Source organism: Ictalurus furcatus, chromosome 21 (assembly GCF_023375685.1).
Source record: "Ictalurus furcatus strain D&B chromosome 21, Billie_1.0, whole genome shotgun sequence".
Lineage (NCBI taxonomy): Eukaryota > Metazoa > Chordata > Actinopteri > Siluriformes > Ictaluridae > Ictalurus > Ictalurus furcatus.
In genome coordinates this window covers 17,333,311-17,352,308 of record NC_071275.1, presented here as the reverse complement: position 1 = coordinate 17,352,308, position 18,998 = coordinate 17,333,311, and the positions used below count along the sequence as shown (strand labels likewise).

Sequence of the window (18,998 nt, the reverse complement as noted above, 5' to 3'; positions counted from 1 at the left end):
CACCAGTAGCTTAATGGGCTAGAGAGTGTGTATGGGGGGTGCTGCAGTTCTGGGTTCAAGTCCAATTGAGGAGTGCAAGGCCTGGGAGCCTGCATGAGGGGGGAAAAGTAGTGGTTATGCTAATTTAGAATAAAAGTTGCTTACTATGTTAGCAAGAGAAAGTTACTTGCTAAGTAACTTTTATATTTAGAAAGTTGTAGAATTATGTAACAAGTAAGTAGTACAACAAAAACACTATAGTTGATGTAGCATAGCAAGTAGATAAGAGGTAAATATATATGTATAGATATAATAATAAAAAAGCATATATATATATATATATATATATATAAAAGAAATAACCCAGAGCAGCATAACCCCTCCTCCCACCTCTCCAGGAGCCCCAGTTTGGACATACTGGCTTTCACTCTCTTTGCCAGATATAGTGCCCCACTGGGTCCCAGCACCTTCAGCTCGCCAGAGTTGGTCCCACTCCTGTGTGCTTGCAGGGACAGCCCAGACCTCACCCCCAGCCCACTGAGCCACCAGTGCCTTCCGGTAAAACTCCTTTTGTAAATTTTTATTTATTTATCTATTTATTTTTCTACAAGACCTGTCCACAAAGCTGTATATTCATAAGGAAAACATAACACCTCAAACCATGACTCTTGAATGCATACCTGTCTGTTCACTTGCCCACTGAACCACCAACTCCTTCAAACAACCAAACTTTTTTTTAGGGGTTTATCTTTTACTTTACATCACCTACAAAGACACATTCATCTAACCTGAAACAAGCCTCAAGCCATGACTGTCAGGCACACACCTACCAGTGCACCAGTGCATCTGAATCACCAGTTAAGACGTAAGAATTGGCCTATAAATCATACCTTAGGTCAAACCCCAAACAAAGTAGTTGGGTGCCAGGATAAATTGTTTCAAAGCAGGCTTGCCCATGTGAGATGTCGTGGCTTTGTGGGAAAGTACTTGCCTCCCATGGTTGTATGCTTAAACTGTGTTATGTTTAATTTTTCTTTTTCTTCTTTGGGTGATCGTTTACTGAACCTTATGGCTGCTCTTGTTGCTTTTCATTAGCACCAGTGGCTCAGTGGGAAAGTAATCATGCGATTGTGGCATTGTAGCTCACAGTTTGGTATGAAAAGACACAGACATGCAGTTTATATAATTTTTTTGCAGTTGTCAGAGATGTTTAATATGAAGCAAGCTTGTACATATTCAAAGGAAACAAGGTCATCTTAATGAAATAGGATGGTTTCCCCTTAGCTTTATGCGATCAGTAATTAATTAGAAAAAAATGTGTTTGTCCGTTGCAATCTAGGCAGGTCCATTTTAGCCTTGTCTCCTCTCTCAGGTTGTCTTGAAGAGTCCAGAGACAATGTAGTCTCCAATGACTCCATCGATAAGCCCTGTGCCGTTATTATGAATGAACCAACAGGGCACGTTTTCTCCTTTCTTCACATCCTTCCTGAAGTCTTTCTGCCAGCCCCTGGAGTCACACAGTACACAATTAATATTAATTCATTCAGTTCTAAGGCCTTACCTTAACATTTCTATAATGTTTACATGTTTGTGTAAAATCATAGGATATGTGATTTTTGTATTTTATTTATAGATTTTTTTTTTTTTTTTTACCTGGTCACTGTGAGATTGTGGCCCTTCACAAACATATTGGCATCTGGTTTGTCTGGGTCTTCCCCTTGAAAGACATCACTAACTTCAAATGTTACACCATGGAAAAACTGTCCTGTAAGAAGGCAACATTGAACGAATAATCAAAAAAAAATCATATAAAACGTCAACGTCGAAAACTAAATGTGTAATATAATATAATAACATCAACAAAATTTAATGGTTAATCAGTAAAAATAAAGTCATGTTTGTTGCGTATCTTAACGGGCCTTCGTAAACAAGGAATTTTATGCTGCAAGAAATTTTAGCTAAATCCCAGCTGACAAAAAAAGGTCCCCAGGACGTCCCCTAAATGGCCTCTATGAATGTCCCCCGAACGTCCGTGTGTAGGGTCCCCTTCATGTCCTACGGACATTGAAGGGGACGTTCACAGTACATCCAGCGGCCATTCGGGAAGCTTAGGGGACTTTCGCTGAAAGGAACACATTCAGTAGTGTTATGATTTATGAATCATAGATGAATCTGACTTCCTCGGAACATCCGCCAGCGAACATTATAAACCGGACCAAATGCAGACCTAAGTGGACGTTCACAACATCCGGGGGTTGTCCCCTGTTTGCTGGGATGCTCCTGCTATACTGTATGCCCTGTAATGTTAAAATTAATGACTTTGGTGGGAAATTACCAAGTAGACCGTGAACTTGTTTTGAAAACAGGTGGCTGTCCAGGGTGTAAAAGCCCAAGTAGTCCTGGTGGTAAGGGTGTTTCTTCCACACTTTGTGTAGAATTATAACAAATTTCATCGAGTTCCTCAAGGTCACTGTAAGACTGCGGTCTTTGGTTACATGCAGGTCCATACTGAGAAAAGGAGAAATGAATCTCAGATATTTTTACCATCTAGTTATAAGTGGTTTATACAGGAGATTGCACTGTTTATGTTGACAATGAGCTGACTGTCTAACTATATTGATTAAACAATAATGGATGTGTTTTGGGTCTACAATTATGCTTTATATTACACATTCATTTGGGTTACACATTTCAAAGAAGCTCTAAATGCCTGAATGATATAATTGGATTAGGATTATGATCTTTTCAAAACAAATTCAATTGTCACATATACATTACAGCACAGTGAAATTCTTTTCTTCACATATCCCAGCTTGTTAGGAAGGTGGGGTCAGAGCACAGGGTCAGTCATGATATAACACCCTGGAGGGTTAAGGGCCTTGCCCAGTGTGGTGGTGCTGGAGCTTGCAATCATACCCGTCTGATCAGTAACACAGAGCCTTAACCGTTGCGCCACCACTGCCCTTCCAGTACCCCCACATTGAAGTGTTTGTCTTACTCACTTGGGCCCTTTGTTGGTGGTATTTTCAGACCAGAAGAGTTTTGCCTGTTTGCCCTTTTCAGACACCAAGATGTCCTGTGTAGTCACCACCAATCTGATGCCAAACTTTGCATGAATGATTCCAAAGCGCCCAAAGTAGGTGTTTACTGTTTTCTCAGGGTCTATCTTCTTGTCCCCAATGGTTTGACCATTTACCATGATACCTTTAAGAAAAAGGTCACTTTAGAGAATCTTGAAAAGATTTTAGAGAATCTTGGAAAACCGCATTTCAACTTACCGGTCAGTGGATCTTTGATCAGGTTAAAGATGGTGCCTGGTGTGTCGTTGATGTTGAAGCAGAATGCATCATTTTGGTCTGGGAACTCAATGATGAAGTGTGGGTCTGAATCAACTGTTATATAATCAATACCAAAAAAAAAAAAGATTTGGTTACCTTATGCTTGGTTGTTAGGTTACTAGATTTAAGGCTTAATAAATGTAACATTTACCCCAGTTTACAGATGATGAAGTGTAAGTCCTGTGTGAAGTAGTGGGACGAGATATAGGTGCAGGAATCCGAACTAGAATAACATAAAGATATTAATGAAAACAAGGGGCTTTCTATTTTCCATGTCAAATGACACTTACTCATGTTGGGAGTAAGATATACTTAATATTCTGAAGTAGTTGTTGATCAGTACTTACCTTGTGCATCAGCCCGACGCTCATCTGTAAAGCAACACATGTGACATGTAAAACATGCTTGTCATGTCATGGCAAACCAGCGACTCCATTTCCCAGAATGCACCACGAACTACAAATATGGCCGATGACTACAACTCCCAAAGCTACACACTGTCACCTTCACTTAAGAACTAATCAGACACACCTGCTCCCAATTACACGCTCAATCACACCACACTACTTAAGAGACTCTCTCACACACACAGCCATTGCAACGTATACACTCACTTGACTAGCTCTCTGGCTATACCGAGCCTTGAAATCAAGTTGGGGTCTTTTTTTTTTGGTGGGGGGGGTTGCTCGTACTCGTTGATCTTGTCACTCTGCTTAACCTTGTTTTGACTGTTTTCCTGATTGCCTGACCTCTGTCTATTTAAGTTTGTGGATTTTGCGTTACCGTTTGAACTTGTTCTTTTTGGTATTAAACTATGTAACCTGCACTTGCTTCTGTCTTTGCCTCCATTTTGTGGCCAATGTGCAATTATTCATTGAATTAAACATGTACTACTGATGCACTGATCAGTGTGTGGTAGGGGAGGTGTGGTCAAGTGTCAGCTGCAGACAGAGTGGAGGTGGGTTCAACTGGCAGGTAACGTGTGATTTCTCATCTGTGTGATCATGGAGCGTTTATTTATGTGTGCCTTGTTTCTTTCAGGAAAAAAATTTGAATGCTGTAAACTAGAGAGTGAGGAAAGATCTAACAGTGGTCATAGTGCACACCAGAGCATGAGCTTGAAAAGTAATTAGGAGAAAGCCCTGAAATATTGTGTGTGTGTGTGTGTGTGTGTGTGTGTGTGTGTGTGTGTGTGTGTGTGAAGTTGTTTCCATTGAGCCAGTATCCACCACCGATGGGAGCCTTTGACCTGCTGCATGAAGACGAACGAGCTGCCGACCTCCACATGTGTCAGGACCCAGAAAGGTTGTCAGTTCGAGAGTCTTGAGTCTGGTTGACCCATTGCAGCATCACTCTCCTCACAGTCTGGAACTCCAGTTGCACATGCAGAGACAGTTACTGTATGGCAAGCCCTGCTTCCTCTGACAACAAGAGGAGGTGTAGGACCCACTCTTCTGGTCATTCCCATGCAGCTGCCGAAAAGCTCCACAAAAGCCTCTGGATCATCCATGGAGGACATCATTGAGCATCATGAACGGGTCAGCTGGAGGGTCCACATGTGGAAACACGGCTGGTTGCAGCAGTTTTTGGAGCCCGTGCCAGTTCTTGGCCTGCTCCTGATCAATGAGCTCTATCATAATGGGGAAACAATGACCTTGCCTGGTCTTTTTATAATCTTCACCAATCTGGTTTCATTGAGCCTGTGCCCACTGTGGTCTCAAAAACCTGTGACAGGAGTCGAGTGGTTCTTCTGCTGTTGTAGCTCATCATCCTCAAGGTTTGATATGTTCTGAGATGTTCTATTTCTGAATGAGTAATTGTATGAATGAGCAGGTGTACTGGTGTTCCTGAAGTGGTTGAGTGTATGTCATTGTTGCACTGTCTAGTCTTACATCATCTGTTGCTATGGTCCTGTCATCTTTTTCATTTTTTTGTGTGTGTTAATTCTAAAATACGTTACAATATAAAGACTTGGTGTTTTTGTTCAACTTTGGAGAGCACTAATTTTGTCATTAGACAAGAACCAAGACAATAAAAATGTAGATTAACATGTATTTGTATCATACCCTCCGTCAGCTTGTCAGCAATTAATTTATCCTCTTGGTTTTCTTCATTTTTCGGCTTAGTGACCACCATGGAGGTGAGTGGAGTGACGAAGTTATATTTCAGAGAGAGCGCCAGAGCTTCTGCTGTGGCATTTTGCTTCTCCTGAGGGGAACCCTTGTCTCTGTCAGAAAATGTTGTCCATTAGTTTTGGGTTGGGGCTCTTGTATATTAGACTACAAATCAGCACAATAATAATAAACTTTCAATGAAGGTCTGAGAGAGATGTTGATAGTGATAAAAGCCCAGATTCATTATGAAAACACCTAGACAATCCCTGTTGTTCAAATCCAGAAAATAAGCCCATTGTCACACTAACTTCTTGTCCAAAAGCTTCTGGATGGTCAGATATGCCCAGAGACGCTCTGTGAAATCCCCAAAGATGTACTCTTCATCAGGGAAGATGATATTCCAGTCCTGAGCACTAGCCTGGCCTTTTACCACATACTCGTTATTTACCTAAACAGAAATAAAGAAAGATCACATGAGGGCAATATTTCCCAAATTTGTATTTCATTTGGTGTAATTCTACTTTGCAACCAGTTGAATTTGTAATGACTGACTTTCTATTTTCTAAAATATTAGCTGTTGAAGCCATTTGATGTCTCTCACCGCCTGAGCGGATACTTCGATCGGAAAGTCGTTCATTTCGATGTCGTTCAGTCGACCTGCTACGACAATCTCAGCGCCGTTAAACAGCTGATTAAAGTGGCTGCCAGTCACAGAGTTTACTGTATTGTCCGGATAATGGAAGTTCACATCTGCTAGGAGGACGTTTGAAATCTCATTGTAGAATCCCTGTCAAATAAAAGACATTAAATTAAAAACATTATATATATATATATATATATATATATATATATATATATATATATATATATATAAAAAATTTTTTTATATATATATATAAAAAAAAATTTTTTACTTGATCCACTATGTACTTATTACTCATATAAAGATCTAAATGAAGCTCAAATTTAAGGACATGTTACAGGAAAATAATTAACTGAAAGTTGTTGCTCTTATACTAGAGCAATCTGCCAATGCTGACAGTTTTTAAAATGATATGTCATTGTTTTTAGCAACTTGTAGGTAATACTGCAGAACATCCACAAAATTAGTTCCTGTTATCACTTCTGTTACAGCAGCTATGAGCAGCCGTTCTCTCACCAGCCTCTTTCCCTTGAACATAATAAAACAAGAAATGCAGCTTGTCATGATACTGAGCAACCCGAGAGCCTCCCATCCTCGAGACGTCATTTGATCGTTGACTGTGCTGATACTGGAGACTCCTTCCGTAAACGCTACAAAACCATCATCTTCCAGACAATTTCACACTATCAATAATTATACACATTTTTTAACATGGTGTGATGTGACATTTATCTTAGAAGAAGCTGTGTGAGGTGATTTTTAAAAAAAAAAAATTTGTATGACTGCAATTATTGTCAGAGTTGTTGTTATAGAAATTAATCAGCACCTTCTGACCAATCAGAATTGAGAACTCAAGAGCAGTGCAGCATAAAGGGTAATTAAGCATGATGCTGGTATTGTTTTCAAAAATGATTAAAACCCCAATCATAAAAAATGAGTGCCAGGAGTGATTGCAAGAATGCAATATGGAGTCATCCACAGAAGTTCTCACCTGCAGCTGAACCACAGCATCCGATGCTTCATAGATTCTCCGAGCCAGACCGTTGTTCTGCTTGGCCATAACTTCCAGGAAACCAAATTTTACATCATAGCCAAAGCCCAAGCAAAAGATGGTTATATTTCCATGATTAGCATTCTGGACATTTCTGTGTATTTTTTCTGGATTCACTTCACCTAAACAAATGAATGGTTAGGTACATTTTGATATTTTAATATACTTTAAAAAGAAACTTCTCTTTGTTGTGGAATCATGAGAGATTTTGTCTCTACAGTGTATTAAATCTTATCAATTAGGAGAATATAAAAACAAAAACCAAAAATACAGCTCAAAAAATAAATACTAAGGCCCTGTAATCAGTGTGCTTAGTTTCCTTAGATCTCTCTCTCTCTCTCTCTCTCTCTCTCTCTCTCTCTCTCTCTCGCTCATTTTAATTTGACCATTTTTTTTTTCATTTTAATTGATTTTGTATGCTAGCAAGAGACACAATATCACAAAAAATATCATTACTAGCACAGACATACCCTTGGTTGGGTCTCCGTCAGTCAGGAGGAGGATTATGGATGTGCTGTTTTCTGGGAGAGTGTTTTGTTCCTTGGCTACATTCAGCAGGTCCACACCACGCAAAACAGCGTCGTTCATATTCGTCCCTAAACAAATAAAAAATTGAAATATATTTATCCGTCAAATTGAACTGATTAATATTTCATATATATTAATATACTCGCAGGTAGGCGCCGTGCGAGTGGCAGCCTGTTGCAGCAGCTCTGATCTTTTTCGTCTAAGTTTAGTATATTTCCCTTGTTTTTTGTTCTTTCTTAATGTTTATTTCTACACTAATCTTATGCGTTGTGTTTGCAGACATGGATACACAATTGTGGAGGTTAGCAATATTTATTTTTCTGTTTGTTGGACTGTACTGCTCCGCACTGGCACACCCATTCGACCACAGCTCTGTTGTTTACACTAGGGAGCAGCTGTTAGCACTGAGCAACACCAGGATACTTCCTACAGAAAGACCAGTGATCCCCGAGGAAATTAGGAGGGCAAGCAGAGCTGGACTTAAACTCCAGGAAAGAAAAAAACGGTACAAACCGTTCATTCTGTCCGTTATAACGGGGAATCTGAGATCTCTCTCCAATAAGATGGAAGAGCTAACGGCGCTAACCAGGCTGCAGAGGGAGTACCGAGAGTGTAGCACCATGTGTTTCACGGAGACGTGGTTGAACGATCTCCAGTATGGATTCATTGGTTACACTGGACGGATTTCAACTTGTGAGAGCGGACAGGAAAGCAACGGAGAGTGGTAAGAGGAAGGGTGGGGGAATAGCGATGTTTGTGAATGAGAGATGGTGTAACCCTGGGCATATCATGGCTAAAGAGCAGCAGTGCACCAAGGATATTGAGTTGCTAGCGGTTAGCATGCGGCCATATTACCTGCCGAGGGAGTTCTCGCACGTCATCGTGATAACTGTCTATATCCCCACCTCGGCTGACACTTCAGCGGCATGTGAGCTACTTCACAGTGTTGTGTCACAGCTGCAGACATCGCACCCACGGTCCCTCCTTCTCATCTCCAGGGACTTTAATCATGCTTCCCTGTCCTCAACTCTCACCACCTTCACACAGTATGTTAAATGCCACACTAGGGGCAATAAAACATTGGATCTACTGTATGCAAACACAAAAGATGCATACAGTTCTTCACCCCTTCCCCCGCTTGGCCGCTCAGATCATAACCTGGTCCATCTGCTGTCTGTCTACATACCTTTGGTGAATAAACGACCTCCAATCACAAGGTATGTGAGAAAATGGTCTGAGGAGGCCAGTGAGGCACTAAGAGACTGTTTTGAGTCTACAGACTGGGAAATGCTCTGTAGTTCACGCGGAGAGGACGTTGACAGTCTCACTCACTGTGTAACGGACCAGATTAATTTCTGTGTGGAGAACACCATGCCTAAGAAGAAGGTTCTGTGTTTTTCCAACAACAAACCCTGGTTGAGTCCAGAGCTCAAAGCCCTGATAAAGGAAAAAAAGAGACTGTTCAGATTGGGGGACAAAGATGAGCTAAGGAGGGTTTGAAAACAGCTCAGAGGGGAGATAAGGAAAGGAAAAGACAGCTACAAAAAAAAGTTGGAGGACCACCTTCAACAGAACAACATGAGGAAGGTCTGGAGGGGACTGAAAACAATTTCAGGTCAGAACAAAGACAATGGGAGGGTCTTTGTATCCGGCGACCGTGACAGGGCAAATGAATTAAATCTGTTTTTTAATAGATTTGATTCGGCTCCATCTCCTCCCCCCTCCTACCAGACCTCAGACCTGGCAGTGACTCAACCTTTCCCTCTTGGGCCATTAAGCACCCCCTCCTCCACCCCCAGGGCTCCAGGAATATTGGCATCATTCAACTCACACCTCAGAGCTTCTGAGATATCAGCATTACAGAGCTCACTCCTCTCCACTGCTCACCATCCCTCACTTAAAGAGGTTTCACACCCCTCCCCCCATACCACTCATCAGGGATCGCCAACAACTCCCCCCTGTAGTCTCTCTCTGACACTCAATCAGGTGAAGAAGGAGCTAAAGATGATCAAGGCAACAAAGGCCCCAGGCCCAGATGGAATCAGCTCCAGACTGCTTAAAAATTGTGCAGATCTGCTCAGTGAGGTCATCCTGCACATCTTTAATCCGAGCCTGAGACTAATGCGAGTTCCAGTACTGTGGAAGACTTCCTGTGTGGTTCCTGTACCCAAAATTGCGCATTCTAAGAGAGCCAAACCACTTCAGACTGGTAGCCTTAACTTCACACCTGATGAAGTCCATGGAGAGGATTGTACTGCGACAGCTGCGGACCCTAGGGAGCTCAGAGCTAGACCCCCTACAGTTCGCTTACCTACCAGGCATGGGGGTTGAGGACTCCATTATTTATCTGATGCACAAATCACTTCTACACCTGGAGAATGCTGGGAGCATTGTGAGGATCATGTTTTTGATTTTTCCAGTGCTTTCAACACAATTCAGCCATCACTACTTAGGGGGAAGCTTTTGGGAGCTGGAGTTGACCGCCACCTGGCTGCATGGATCACCAACTATCTCACTGACAGACCACAGCATGTGAGGCTCCAGGACTGTATGCCGGATGTGGTGGTTAGCAGCATGGGAGCACCGCAGGGTACAGCGCTTGCTCCATTTCTCTTCACACTGTACACAGCAGACTTCAGGCATAACACTAACAGCTGCCACGTGCAGAAGTTCTCTGATGATACGGTCATTGTTGGACGAGTATCAGAGCAGAATGATCAGGAATTCCGTGAGGTCATTGCTGACTTTGTCAACTGGTGTGAATTAAACCACCTCTGCCTCAACACCAGCAAGACAAAGATGATGGTAGTCGACCTCCACAGGAGGCCGACCCGGTCTACGCCGGTGAGCATCCAGGGTGTTGACATCGAGAGGGTGGAGACATACAAATTCCTGGGTGTTCACCTCAACAATAAGCAGGACTGGTCCACAAACAGATGTCCTGTACAAAAAGGGCCAAAGTCGTCTACTCCTTCTAAGGAGACTGAGGTCTTTTGGTTTGTGCAGGACCCTGCTTAAATCTTTCTATGACACTGTGGTTGCATCTGCCACCTTATATGCAGTAGTTTCCTGGGGAGTTGGGAGCACAGAGAGGGACAGGAAACGTCTCAACAAACTGGTTAAGAGGGCTAGCTCTGTCCTGGTCTACCTTCTGGACAGCATAGAGGTGGTGGGGGAGAGGAGGATGTTAGCTAAGATGGCATCTATCATGAGCAATTCCTCTCACCCCCTGTATGAGATACTGGGGTCCATGAGCAGCTCCTTCAGCAGCAGATTGCTGCACCCTCAGTGCAAGAAAGTGTGCTACCGCAGGTCCTTCATCCCTACAGCAGTCAGACTCTTTAATGCAACAACAACATAATGTAGCACTGCTAGCTGTTTTTTTGCATAATCAACCCACACATTATTATTATTTGTTGCTCACCCCTCTATTGTTAACTGTACAATAATCCAGTTATCCATTCATGTACAGTATCTCACAAAAGTGAGTACACCCCTCACATTTTTGTAAATATTTGATTATATCTTTTCATGTGACAACACTGAAGAAATGACACTTTGTTACAATGTAAAGTAGTGAGTGTACAGCTTGTATAACAGTTTAAATTTGTTGTCCCCTCAAAATAACTCAACACACAGCCATTAATGTCTAAAACACTGGCAACAAAATTGAGTACACCCCTAAGTGAAAATGTCCACACTGGGCCCAAAATGTCAATATTTTGTGTGGCCACCATTATTTTCCAGCACTTCCTTAACCCTCTTGGGCATGGAGTTCACCAGAGCTTCACAGGTTGCCACTGGAGTCCTCTTCCACTCCTCCATGATGACATCACGGAGCTGGTGGATATTAGAGACCTTGTGCTCCTCCACCTTCCATTTGAGGATGCCCCACAGATGCTCAATAGGGTTTAGGTCTGGAAACATGCTTGGCCGGTACATCACCTTCACCCTCAGCTTCTTTAGCAAGGCAGTGGTCGTCTTGGAGGTGTGTTTGGGGTCGTTATCATGCTGGAATACTGCATACTGATCATGCTCTGCTTCAGTATGTCACAGTACATGTTGGCATTCATGGTTCCCTCAATGGACTGTAGCTCCCCAGTGCCGGCAGCACTCATGAAGCCCCAGACCATGACATTCCCACCACCATTCTTGACTGTAGGCAAGACACACTTGTCTTTGTACTTCTCACCTGGTTGCCGCTACACACGCTTGACACCATCTGAACCAAATAAGTTTAACTTGGTCTCATCAGACCACAGGACATGGTTCCAGTAATCCATGTCCTTAGTCTGCTTGTCTTCAGCAAACTGTTTGCAGGCTTTCTTGTGCATCATCTTTAGAAGAGGCTTCCTTCTCGGACGACAGCCATGTAGACCAATTTGATGCAGTGTGCGGCGTATGGTCTGAGCACTGACAGGCTGACCCCCCACGCCTTCAACCTCTGCAGCAATGCTGGCAGCACTCATACATCTATTTCCCAAAGACAACCTCTGGATAGGATGCTGAGCACGTGCACTCAACTTCTTTGGTCGACCATGGCGAGGCCTGTTCTGAATGGAACCTGTCCTGTTAAACTGCTGTATGGTCTTGGCCACCATGCTGCAGCTCAGTGTCAGGGTCTTGGTAATCTTCTTATAGCCTAGGCCATCTTTATGTAGAGCAGCAATTCTTTTTTTCAGACCCTCAGAGAGTTCTTTGCCATGAGGTGCCATGTTGAACTTCCAGTGACCAGTATGAGGGAGTGTGAGAGCGATGACACCAAATTTAACACACCTGCTCCCCATTCACACCTGAGACCTTGTAACACTAACAAGTCACATGACACTGGGGAGGGGAAATGGCTAATTGGACCCAATTTGGACATTTTCACTTAGGGGTGTACTCACTTTTATTTGCGGTTTAGACATTAATGGCTGTGTGTTGAGTTATTTTGAAGGGACAACAAATTTACACTGTTATCCAAGTGGTACACTCACTACTTTACATTGTAGCAAAGTGTCATTTCTTCAGTGTTACATAAAAAGATATAATCAAATATTTACAAAAATATGATGGGTGTATTCACTTTTGTGAGATACTGTATATAAACAAGGTGTTACTCATCTGTATATATTCAAATTTGTATTCATCTGTACATACATTGATGTGTCCATAGTGTACATATTACCATTATTATTATTATAATTTTTTTACTGCTTTAATTCTTATTTTTCTATTCCTATTGTGCGTGTGTCTATATATATATATATATATATATATCTATATATATATATATATATATATATATATATATAATTTAAATTCTGTTCCTATTTAATGTGTATTCTTTCCTATCTGTTTTTTTTTGTGTAATTGAGCTGCTGTAACGAGGGAATTTCGCCAGTGTGGGATCAATAAAGGTTATCTTATCTTATCTTATCTTATTTCAGTTTTGCCTAGATTCTAAGATATAATTCATTCCTGTTATGTAAGCGAAAACAAGAAGGAACTATTTTGCAGATATTCCATAACATTAAATGTTACTATAAATGGGTAAAAAAAACCCCCACATGCTTACTTGGTGTAGTATGAGAAATAAAGCAATTATGTGCTAATATAGAAAAATAACCAATACTGTGGTAAGTGGTAACACTTCATGTCACTACTACCCTGATCATTTTTCTCTTACAGCCAAGTAACCAAGTGTTTTATTCCTTACTTATCATTGCAATTTTGTATTCTGGGTGTAAAATTATAACACGTACAATTAACATATATTTTTTAACAAGTTCTACATAAAGAAAACAAAACCCAGAGGTCAGAAGATTGTGCTGATACTTGCAGCCATTTGGTCTTAGGGTATGAACAAAAGCTTTTGCCTCCTTCACATTTTCCTCTGTGGCTTTCTGCAGTGATGGTCTCCATGTTACAACATCAGATGAAAAAGCTACCAGGGCAAAGTAATCTTCCACAGGCAAGTCACTGAGAATGGTCAGCAGTGCCTCTCGAGTCTGTCAGATGGGAACAATGTAAATAATATTGGATCTGCTAAATCAGCGTTGCTATGTTTTCTCTTACTGTACCTGCTGCATTTTTGCTCCAGACATGGAGGTACTCGTGTCTATCACAAACACTACATTCTTTGGCAATCGTGGCAAATCAGCTGGGGCAAAAAAATGTACAAAATACCCATTCACGATCTGAAACAGAGAGGAAGAGTGATATTACTAGAGAAATTACTATTGTTTGAGAATTGCTGATATTCATGAACTCAGAGATGTTACTGCTTATAGAAATCCAAACCTGAATATCACCAAGATCTTCTGCACGCTTGACATCGTAGTTGATGAAGAAATCTCCATCTATCTGTGTACCATCACAGTCTGAGCATTTCCTTTGCTGATCCAGAGTTGGAGAGAAGGACACATGGGCCTGGAAACGAGGATCAGATCATGTGATCAGGATCAGGACTGTGCATTGTCCTCAGAGTTAGACTCTAGGGGAATCTAGAGTTAGGGGGGGAATCTAGCTGGAGCCTCAACACAAAGAGACTGTGGCCTCAGAATTGATGGTATTTTCAGTTAATAAAACTCTGCCGTTTCACATGCATTTGCTTCTGTTTGGTTTGTTTTCGGGTCAGTGTAGCTGACTAGACAAACTAATTTTTAGAAATAAACAATTCCTAACTCACCTTTTTGTCAGTGACTGTTTTCTCCACCAGGGGAAGTAGCTCATTGGTAATGAATGTACCATAGGCATCCAGAAATGCAATGCCCTGAGGCTCATAGACATCAGCAACAATCTGTGGGTGAGGTTTTTTTTTTTTTTAAATTAAATTGTTAAAAAAAAATGAGTGCGAGGAAGGATTTAAAAAAAGAGAGAGCATGTAGATGGTAATTAACTCCACCTCAAAGTGCTGAACAAGTTGTTTGGGTTTTACTCGGATCATGAGCTCATATTTGCCAAGCCGGCGCTGAAGGAGCTCCTCATACGTAAGTGTGAATGTGACATTGCTGTTGGCTGCAATGTTAACAGAGACAGAAAACTTCTCCATCTTTCTGCCTGAAGCTCTGGAAAAGAGAAAGTGTAACATAATTAGTCAAATGTCATCCTAGTTCTTTTTTTTTATTGGATCCACATTTATTCTATACAGATTTTCATTGGTGTCCCACAAGGCTCAGTACTCAGTCTGATTTGCTTTTTATTTTGTACCTTTCCTCTTGGCGATATTATCTATTTACACTACTACTTCTACCTGTTCTGTTATACGGATGACACCCGACTCCTCCTCTCATTCACACCGTATGAGACGCACAATGAATCTTGGCATACTATGAATGTGTTGACAGTTAAGGTTATACAACTCTACTTCAAATGAAAGTTTTTTCTGGGTGTTTTTCCCACCTCCCAAAAAGGTACAAATAGGTACAAATTGGGATTGAGTGTGTGATTGGCGTCCCATACAGGACATGCTCCTGCCTTACACCCAGTGTTCCTGCCATAAGCTCCAGATCCAACTCAACCTTGAGCGACCCTTATGGCTTAGTTTGGTTAGCACGTTTGCCTCACACCTCCAGGGTCCGGGGTTCGGTTCCTGCTGTGGCCATGTGTGTGGGGGGTTTGCATGTTCTCCCTGTGCTGCGGGGGTTTCCTCTGGGTACTCTGGTTTCCTCCCCCAGTCCAAAGACATGCATGGTAGGCTGATTGGCGTGTCTAAAGTGTCCGTAGTGTATGAATGGGTGTGTGAGTGTGTATGTGATTGTGCCCTGTGATGGACTGGCACCCTGTCCAGGGTGTACCCCGCCCTGTGCCCGATGTTCCCTGGGATAGGCTCCAGGTTCCCCCGTGACCCTGAAGAAGGAGTAAGCGGTAGAAGATGGATGGATGGATGGATGACCTTGTCTGTGTCACTTCCTGACTGGATTTTCATTGAGAAAGGACATTTTCAAACACACCATCTCTACATTATGAGTAAATTTTATGTTTGTTCTACATTTCTTTTTTTTTTTTTATGATGCTTGCATGTACATTACCCTATAATAGTTTTTCATGAAACAGAATATGAAACAGTTTAATTTCTGTTTTCTGCATACACACCAGGCCTCTGTGTGTGTGTGTGTGTGTGTGTGTCTCTTAGTTGACCTTCTGCCTGCGTGCATACGTACTCCACCTACACTCTGAGACCTGCTGCACTTAATCAAATACATGTATTGTTATCCCCCTGCGCCTTGCTTATCTGTGTGTTGTGTCTTAGGTGAACATCCGTTCATACAGTCCACCAGCCCAGTGACTTCTCAATAAGATTACATATTACTCATACTAGGTCTCCCTCGTGTTTATTTCATGTATATTTTTTATACAACACTATTATTATTATGTGCATGTCCATATTCCAGCCTTAGTTCAGTAAAAAAAAAAAAAAAAAACAGTATTGTTATCCATGACCAATTCTGTCACTTACTTGACCAGGCCAGCTGTCTGTCCGGATGACACAGCCGCCTCATACTGTTTCTTGGCCTTCTCTTTCTCTTTAACCTCTCCTACATATATCTTTCCATCAATCTCCCTGAAACATAAAATATTGTAATATTAAATTATTTGAAAGTGCACATAAAAAAAAAAAATGACGAAAGGCACACTGACATAAATAAAAATTTCATTTAATATAGAATTAACTGATATATAAATAAATATAATATAAATCACACTAAATTAAATATAAAACACACTGAGTAAAACTAGTCCACATCTGACATGCTGAAATTGGTGATGAAGGCCGTCTTGGGTAACTCCACCTCGAAGACAACTTCCTGTGAGACGTTGGCCTTGTTCAGAGCTGTGGAAGTCATGATTGTGTGGGCAAATCGAGACGCCACCTTGCAATCTATCTTCACATTCTGCACCTCTATCTGAGAGAGTGCAAATAAAAAGAGGAATGAATACACTTTTCCAGATTTTAAACACTTGATTTCAAACATTATTTAAAATATTGGACTGAATGAAGAGTAAACAAGACTGTACACATTGAAAGAGATAGCTGTGGACTTTGGCATGTTTACTTATTTCCCTAAACCAACTAATCAAGAAATAATTAGCGTATGTCGGGTCAACTCCCGCATCCACCACCAACTACAATACCTTTCCCAAAACACACTGTGGCCTACAAAGATGGCGGCCCAAATCTACACTCCCCAACAACCACGAACTTTGTCACGTTCAATGTCACCTGATTACACAGGTAACATTGTAGAGATGACCATATAAAGGCCTCACAAATAATTACTCACTGCGAAGTAACGCTCTGTGTGTACCTGCCTGAACTTACTAAGCCATGTGTCCCGTGTGTTGTTATCTGGTTCTGACATTGTTTGCTTCTTGTTTGTGATATTGGATTTTGCCCCTGACCTTTGGATTTTGTTTTGGATTTGATTGCCAGTTTGTCCAGTAAAACCTCAAACTGCACTTGCATCTGTTTCAGCCTTCCTTATCTGACTGCGTATTGATTAACTCATTCTTATTCTTACCTGAACAGGGTCCACACTTCGTTTCTGTTAGAAGACAATTGGACAGAAAGCATTCATATAATAATCATAATCTATTAAATAAACTATTTAATGTGTTTTACTAGCAAAGTGTATAATAGGTTATTCTTTTAAAAAATCATGTTGCAGCCTTATACCATTATTGCATACATCACACATTTGTTAATGTAGTTAAACAATGTATTTAAAAAAATTGGCCCTCATACAATCAAACTTTTATTGTTTCTTTTTTATCATATTTATTCACTGCATTTCTGTAATTTGATTAAAAAATATATACCTTTATAAATTTTATGGCGTCACTTTCCTGCGGAAGTAGACAAGTAATAGTTATGTAATGTAAAACTCTTCAGCTCATAGTATGAACTAGATAGGTAAAGTTCGTCATGACAAACTTTGATGTTGGTTTGAGAAAGCAAGCCATCAGCTAGACAGTGTCCAAATACTTGTGGAGCTAGGTGGTGTCCCAATATTTTTGGAGCTAGAAGGTGTCCCAATACTTTTGGAGGCATGCGGTGTCCCAATACTTTTGGAGTGAAACAGCGGTCGAATACTTTTGGAGCGAGACAGCATCCTAATACTTTTGGAGCTAGGCAGCATGCCAATACTTTTAGGCTTCAGGCCATGTGCACTCAGGTGTGTAGGTCTGTGTGAGCTCTGAGAGTTGGAGCCAGGCTCTGATCATTCCCTCAATGTAAGTGAATGGGAGTTTTGGGGAATTTTCATCGTCCGCAATGGGAATACTGGGAGTCCGATCAGTTTGGACAAATATGACCTGACCAGTGTGATGGGCCTGAAGGACTGTGCTGAGTTTTGTGGAAATAGCTTGAAAGCTCAAGGAGTTATAACAATGAGAACTTTATAATGGAAGTCAATGGGAATTTTGGCCACTTTGAACTTCTGTACCGGGAATTCCGGAATTCCGATCACTTAGAAAAGCCTTAGCAACTCTAGTCAGAACAGGCTGAAGGTCTGCAATTTAAGGAGTAGCAATAATTTTTTTTGGTCTCGGAATAATAATAATAATAATAATAATAATAATAAGCTTATAAAGCAAATCGGTATGTTGGCCTTCTCAAGCCAACATAACTCTACTACAAGTATTGACTACAGTTCGGTCCAAAAATCTGAGAGTGCTCGTGAAAATGCTTCTGTTTGACATTCTTTTCCAGTTTAGCATGATGGTTTTCAATGGAGTGAAATATATTTCTGACATGGATTTCAGAATTTCAGAATTTTAGTATTTGGTATGTCCCCTTTTTGCTTTAATGACAGTGTGCTAGCACAACCTCCACGAGCTTGTGCTAGACCCGATGATCGTTGTTAGATCAAATTCATCGCTGTGTCATCTGATCATGCGCTTCAATAATTAACATAATAAGGTTAATATCATAAATTTGTTTCAATTTAAATAGTGACCTAGAAATTGTGCAACATCTTGAATATTGAATAGTCAAGATGTTGCACATTTAGGATTTTCATAATGTTTTCATATGTTAATAATAATAATAATAATAATAATAATAATAATAATAATAATAATTAACAACAACCAGATTTTCAATGTGGTCTCAGACCTTTGGACCACACTGTATATACTAATAACATACACTAATGGCATACACACAAAAGCTTCTTTCCAATTTCAGTGAATCTTTTAACACTGAATGCCTCACATACCTTTTGCTCATTGTCTCTTGAGACAATTAATTCTCCATAAGATCCCTGTGGTATACATAAGTAAAGAGGGATGCAGATCAGCAACACAGTCCACGCTGTAGGCATGATTCGTCCTGTGCTCAGTCCTGAATGTGTAGTTCG

The 18,998-nt window shown here is 41.0% G+C and overlaps 1 protein-coding gene across 2 annotated transcripts; it reads right to left on the bottom strand.

Moving 5' to 3' along the window:
• Nucleotides 1-1,156: 1,156 nt before the first annotated feature.
• Nucleotides 1,157-18,979, bottom strand: LOC128624910 (inter-alpha-trypsin inhibitor heavy chain H3). 2 transcript variants are annotated; one of them, XM_053652760.1, is made up of 22 exons: nucleotides 18,858-18,979; nucleotides 17,458-17,484; nucleotides 17,160-17,183; nucleotides 16,390-16,544; nucleotides 16,097-16,201; nucleotides 14,543-14,705; nucleotides 14,327-14,437; nucleotides 13,939-14,067; nucleotides 13,719-13,835; nucleotides 13,478-13,646; nucleotides 7,596-7,721; nucleotides 7,066-7,247; nucleotides 6,033-6,218; nucleotides 5,740-5,879; nucleotides 5,384-5,544; nucleotides 3,665-3,688; nucleotides 3,469-3,540; nucleotides 3,258-3,371; nucleotides 2,982-3,183; nucleotides 2,315-2,487; nucleotides 1,633-1,744; nucleotides 1,157-1,486 (listed from the first exon to the last, which is right to left on the bottom strand). In XM_053652760.1, the coding sequence occupies exons 1-22, from the start codon at nucleotides 18,960-18,962 to the stop codon at nucleotides 1,348-1,350; spliced, it is 2,736 nt and encodes a 911-aa protein (XP_053508735.1). In that variant the 5' UTR covers nucleotides 18,963-18,979; the 3' UTR covers nucleotides 1,157-1,347. The 2 variants fall into 2 exon arrangements, with proteins under 2 accessions (XP_053508735.1, XP_053508736.1); XM_053652761.1 differs by lacking the exon at nucleotides 17,458-17,484 and having other exon boundaries at nucleotides 18,858-18,977.
• Between the last annotated feature and the right edge of the window lie 19 nt (nucleotides 18,980-18,998).

Coding starts and splice junctions, on each gene's coding strand:
- LOC128624910 (XM_053652760.1), bottom strand. CDS start 18,962: ATGCCTACAGCGTGGACTGTGTTGCTGATCTGCATCCCTCTTTACTTA. Junction 13,836..13,938: donor AAGATCTTGGTGATATTCAG/GTTTGGATTTCT, acceptor TCTCTGTTTCAG/ATCGTGAATGGGTATTTTGT. Junction 1,487..1,632: donor CACAATCTCACAGTGACCAG/GTAAAAAAAAAA, acceptor GTGTGACTCCAG/GGGCTGGCAGAAAGACTTCA.